This window comes from Galeopterus variegatus, unplaced genomic scaffold, assembly GCF_000696425.1.
Source record: "Galeopterus variegatus unplaced genomic scaffold, G_variegatus-3.0.2 Scaffold474, whole genome shotgun sequence".
In the NCBI taxonomy this organism is placed as follows: domain Eukaryota; kingdom Metazoa; phylum Chordata; class Mammalia; order Dermoptera; family Cynocephalidae; genus Galeopterus; species Galeopterus variegatus.
In genome coordinates this window covers 581,305-587,304 of record NW_007726585.1, presented here as the reverse complement: position 1 = coordinate 587,304, position 6,000 = coordinate 581,305, and the positions used below count along the sequence as shown (strand labels likewise).

Here is a 6,000-nt window from a genome sequence, read left to right as displayed (position 1 = left end):
GTCCAGCGGTGGGCGGTTCGGACCCAGTGGGGGGCGTTCAAAGATTGTAAATGTTGCTAGGGAGAGACAAAATATGGAGGAGCAGGGGTTCTAAACACCTAATTCGAACCATACCAGAGTTCCGTGGGTTCGAGGACAGGGTGGTCCGCACAGGGTCCGCTTTTTTAAAACAGCCTCTGACCACGTGGCTGCCGGCCAGCTCGGCTACTGGCTCTCAGACTCTCACGCTTGGCTTTGGCGCCGAACCTTTCCCCCCGTGTGGACGTGACCATTGGCTCTGCGTTCGGAGGGAGTATGGCCAACCTCACGGTCAAGCCTTCTCCGAATGAAGCTTCCTACTAAGTATAAGAAGAGGGTCAACTAAAAACTTTCAGAGTCAAATAAAATCCATTTAAGGACCCCGCAGAAGGCTGGTTTTGCTAAAAAAAAGAAAAAAAGAGCAGGCCTGAAGCTGACTCCCCCTACACTCTGCGAGGGCTGCGAGAGTGGTTGCCTCCAAGGCGCGGACTCCGCCTCCACGGGCGCCGCCATTTTGTTTGGGTGGAGGGGAAAGAGCCGCGCTTTGGGGGAGGCGTCTCGTGGACACCTCACCTGGTCCTGGGGCCGCGCTGTGGGTGCTCCGGGGAGAGGGCTTCTCTCCGGCTAGGGGCGCAGGACCATGTACATAAAACAGGTGAGGCCTGCGCGTCCCTGTCACCCCTCACGGGCAGGTGAGGACCGCTTTTTGAGGCGGGGGTGTCGCGGCGCTCCCCGAGGCCTCACCTCTGCCTGCCCGGACCAAGGCTCGCGGGGACGGGTTGGGGAAGGGCGAGACCCCTGCTCTGCGAGCGCCCGGGCTGCGGGGACCGCCGAGAATTGGGGCGCCCTTCTGTGGCGCGGGTCTCCCCGCGGAGTGCTTGTCTGAGGGAGGCAGGACCTCCGAGAGGTTTGGAGGGGCCGGGCCTTCCCGGGCGGCCGAGAGCTGAATGGGGGCGGCAGCGGGCGGGCCCTTGCGTGAGATGTATGGGAAGGCGGCCTCCCCTGCCCGGGGGTGCCTCTCGGAGCTCAGGCTGGGTTGTCAGCTGCAACCGGGGGCCTTTCCTCTCCCGGGATTACCGGAGAAGTAAAGGGGCTCCTTCTTCTTGCAGGAGGTGTATCGCCTTTTCATTCAGTTGTTTACTTCTCTATATAGTCTTCCCGCGCAAGAGTCCACTATAAAGATGAGCCCATTCACAGTTTTGGAAACATTTTTCTATTGGATACGTCGGACTCTAAGAACTCACTTTCTTGAAACGTTGTGACTTTTTGGCGGGTTTGTCTTACTGAAAGGAGAGCTCCCGGGTCTCGGAATCAGGAAAGCTGAGGCCAGTCTGCTTGCTTGATGTCCTTTTACTATAGGATTGCAGTGCTTAGTGTTCCGGTTAATGTATGCGGTGTTCTTGATTTTGAAAGTCCCATAACAGGTTACTAACTGTAACTCCTAGGGGGAAAAAATTTGCAGTAGCAAAAGTTACTGAAAAAAGGACTGTTTTTAGCAGATTTTTAATCACTTTTCAAAATGAGTTTTTTTTTTTTATATGAAACTGAAAGTTTTCCATCAGGCATTAAATGCTGTAAACAAGAAAGGAAAGAAATGCAAAAGAAAAATGTTAATTTAGAAGTTCTTTCCTTTTGTGTGTGCTCTCAAAAATAATCTTATTTTTTATCAGGTGATTATCCAGGGTTTTCGAAGTTACAGAGATCAAACAATTGTAGATCCCTTCAGTTCCAAACATAATGTTATTGGTAAGTGTTCCTGGTTTACTAGATCATATTTATAATCTATACAGATCTATAAATTCTGTCTGTATATAGGCTTAAGGAATTGTCCTTGAATATTAAGTAAGTTTATGTATATTTTCCTCAATGAAATAACTTCTATATATTTTATTGTACTGATGAATTGCTTATTTTATGAACTTAAAATATTTGTACAAGACAATATTAAGTTACTGATTTTTATTTGGGTGGCCTTATGTGTGTCAAGAGTGTAACTTAATAGGTTTAAGTTTATAGTGAATGACACTAAATTTAATGTTTTAGCGATGCTGTTCTTCATAGATCCTGTTCTAGTTCAAATGCCCACCATTGCCTTGCTTCAAAGATGGTCATTCTTTATTCACAAATTAGATTTTTCTCAGATTTTTTTTTCTTGTCAGTGTCTAAGGATATACCATGTACCTTGGTTGGAAGAACATAAATTTTGGAGCATAATAGAATGGGGTTCAAATCCCAGTTCTGGCACGTATTCTTTTTCTTTGAGAAGCTTCAGTTTTCTAATTTGTAAATTGGAGAGAAGATACCTGTCTCTTAAGGCTGTTGGGAGGATTAAATGAGAAAGCATATGCAAGTGCAGCGATAAAGGGCTAATGGTGATTGCCATTAACAATGTTTAGTCGTGAGAGATTCTTCAGATTATAATGTTTATTTTGTTGATATGGCTAACAAAAATGTTTTCTGACATTCTGCTGAATTTTTAAAGGATAGATGAAACAAGGCCTTGTAGACACCAGAAAAAGACTGTGCTGTTGATACAGTTCTTCTCTACAGTGTCTTCATTACAGGGAATATTAGTTGGCTGGGGCAAGTCATAACAAAATACCATAGACTGAGGGCTTAAACAACAGTGATTTATTTTCTCACAGTTCTGGAAGCTAGAAGTCCATGATCAGGATATCTCATCTAACCCTGATTACCTCTCAGTAGCCCCCGTCTCCAAATACTATCACATTGGGATTTAGGGTGTCAACATGTGAATTTCAGGAGGACACAGTCCGGTTCATAGCACAGGGTAAGATTCATATAGAAAATCAGTAAAGGTGAAACTGAATGCTAATGTTCCTAGAAGACCCTTTTTATTTTGTATAAAATAATAAATGCTTACCTGTTTATTTATCTTTTTATTATTGGTATGGACTCATGGATTATTCCCCTCACCAATAATTCATAATTCATTTGATTTTTTTTGGTGCTCACGTTGCCCTAGATTTAGCCCCCTTCAAGTTGGCTCCTTTGTCTGTTATACTCCTTTTTTTAAAATGCACTTTCTTACTTTCTGGCATAACACAAATGATCTCTTCAGGATTTACTTTGCATTAAAGGTGATAACTTAAGGCTAATTTGCTCAGGATGTTTTTTGGTCAAGATTGTGAGAGATTGGCATAGTTATTCATGGCTCTTAATCCCAAAATTTCACTGAACAAACTCATTAAATCAAAAGCTTTTCATATCCTTTTATGTGTAGAATTGCTTATATCTGAGTTTGGATAGTAAAAAGTGCCTTAAATTGTTTATACTTTTGTGGTTCTGTGAGACTATACATGATATATAGGGTTGATCAGAAACAGTTTAACATGAGAACAGTTTGGGCAATTTTAAATGATTAAGTATTTTAGAATGTTAGCGATATGTGAATCTTTAAATTGTTAAAAATAGTGTATACAATTACAGTAGAATTGTATATCCATTTTAATGGTTATAAATTATGAAAGTCAGGTAGTATATTTTGTTATTTCTATTAATTTTGAACTATTGGGAAACAGCATAAATATCAACAATGAAATATCTTTTTGAAAAGACTATCTGAAGTCTATATAAGAATTGCACTTATTTGGTGATTAAAGCTGTTTTGTTTATTGGTTTCTTTTTGTTCACTTTTCTGTTGTATTTGATTTCAGATATTAAGATGTTATATTAGAAAATTGGATTTAAAAATTTTGAGTACTTTTAGTGAACAGTTTTAATTTTATTGGTTTTTATATAAAATAACATACTTTTAAAAATTTTATAGTTGGCAGAAATGGATCCGGAAAAAGTAACTTTTTTTATGGTAGGTATTGCTTTTTGAGTTCTAAACATTTCAAGACCTAGGTATCTTAATGTAGTTTATTAAAGTCATTGAATATCAGAGATTATGTCTGCATGAAACTCAAGAAATACTTTATATAGGGTTGCAGTTCAGTGTAGAGCGTAAGGATCTGAGTTCTACTCTATATCCAGTGACTAATCAGCTATGTGAGACTGGACAAAACACTTGCTCTCAAATTATTTTCACTTTAAAAATGGAGATGTTTGCTCTATCTACCTTAGATGGGTTGTGAGAATCAAATGAGATAATACATATGAAAGTGCTTTTTAAACTTGAATGTAGTATAGAAACGTTATAAATGCATAAATAAAAAAATATATAAATGCAGTAAAGGATGGAGGGATATAAAAAACTTAAGACTTTACAAAGACTATTGCCAGTTTGAAGATAGTAAATAGAGCTTTGAAAATTCTGTCTAAAGATAAAATGCATTTAAGTATAATAATGTTTCTGTTAACTCCTTTGGGGAGGAAGGAAAAAACATTTTAACAGAATTAGGCTGATAAGGAGTAGGTTGAAAAATTTGAACTCCTTAGTTGGGCAGTGCTTGAGGAAAATGGGGATTTAGAAGACTGATTTAGTAAGAGCAAAGCTTTTGTCCCTTCTGTGTACACAAATCTGAAGGGTACTCTATACTCTGTATACCCTATAGTGATTGTAATTTGGTGGTGGTGAGAGAGTGGACTAGAGTGAAAGTATATATTTCAGAATCTCTGGGGAGCAGGGTGCTGGTGAGGGCAGTTTGAATCTATCCTTTCCCCTCTCTCTTGATTATAACCAGTCTGCACCCCCAGCACGCAGATCATTGTGCTCATGAATGAGCTTTCTGTCTGTCTCTCTCACACAGAATATCAAAGGTCTCTTTTGGGTGGACTGGGACCAGGATAGCTGAGTGTTTCATATCTTGGGCAAGGTGGTACTGTTAGGTACTCTATATGGAAGCAGGAGTTGCTCCTTACAGAAGATAAGGTCAGTATAAGCAGTGCAGTAGAAATTGGGAATCTGAAACATTTTCCTGTATTTCCTTAACTTAATTTCTTTTGACAAAGTATCCAATTAAGCATATTGTCAGAATACATTCTATTTTGTTAAAAATTTTAATTTATATCATTTATGTCTGGTAGAGTAAAAAGCAAATATAGTATTAACCTAACCAGTCAGTGTATATTGTATTTTGGGAGGCAAGAATTCTACCACTGAGCCGTCAGTGCAATACTTTATTTTGATCAGTAGGTAGATTCTGTATGTCTTTTTTCTTGTACCTCAGTGTTTTCTTTTTATTTTCTTGCCTGAAATGTTTTAGTGAAAACTTCTTAATATTTTTCTTATATTATTTCCTACCAAATTAGTCCTGGTATGTAGGCAGATTTTCTGCATTCCTTTTGTCTGTATGAAACAGGTAACTCTATCTGCATTATTACTTGACACGCTATTCTATTAAGGGATAAGTCATAAATCCTTTTTTAGACTATACTAATAGTTGTCTTTTTGTATTTCTAGCAATTCAGTTTGTCCTTAGTGATGAGTTTAGTCATCTTCGTCCAGAACAGCGATTGGCTTTGTTGCATGTGAGTGAAACTGCTTTAAGACATTATTGATATTATATATTTCAAAAAATACATTTGTTCAAGCTTCAGATCCTTTGTGAACATGACACAGGGTATCTCTTAAGTGTGCTATTCTGCTATGAAATTTAGCCTACTATATTAATGCTGGATAAAGACCTAAATTTTACAGTACGTTTAGAAGAAAATTGGAAGATTTGCCTATAGATGGGTATGTCTTTTGTATAAATTTCTGTAAGGATGTGATCTGGTCAGGTTTAAAGTAAGTTTGCTACAGAGAAAGTTTGAGATTGGGGATTAGGAACTTAAAGACGCAGAACCAGAGGTTAATTGGGGGCATAGAGAAATAATCATTGCACACTAAACAACATACAAGTTATCTGTTGTTATTTTTACCATATTTGTACTTAGATAGTAACATCATTTTCCAATATGAAAAACAGTACAGTGTATTTATAGTAATGCAAGTTAGAGTTTTTCATTAATTTTGAATAATTAACTAAAGTAATTTTAGGATAAAAAATTACAAAAGGCTATCATAAAATGATA

General features: G+C 38.4%; 1 protein-coding gene across 2 annotated transcripts in view; it reads left to right on the top strand.

The window, feature by feature from the left end:
* Positions 1 to 537: 537 nt before the first annotated feature.
* Positions 538 to 6,000, top strand: part of SMC3 (structural maintenance of chromosomes 3) — a 34,104-nt gene continuing 28,641 nt past the window's right edge. Inside the window, exons 1-4 of one of the 2 annotated variants that reach the window (XM_008569192.1) lie at positions 538 to 673; positions 1,689 to 1,764; positions 3,809 to 3,847; positions 5,387 to 5,454. In XM_008569192.1, coding sequence (XP_008567414.1) covers positions 659 to 673; positions 1,689 to 1,764; positions 3,809 to 3,847; positions 5,387 to 5,454 — 198 coding nt within the window. In that variant the 5' untranslated portion in view covers positions 538 to 658. Of the gene's footprint in view, positions 674 to 1,688; positions 1,765 to 2,788; positions 2,810 to 3,808; positions 3,848 to 5,386; positions 5,455 to 6,000 lie in introns of those variants that run through there. The other variant, XM_008569193.1, reaches the window with a different exon arrangement.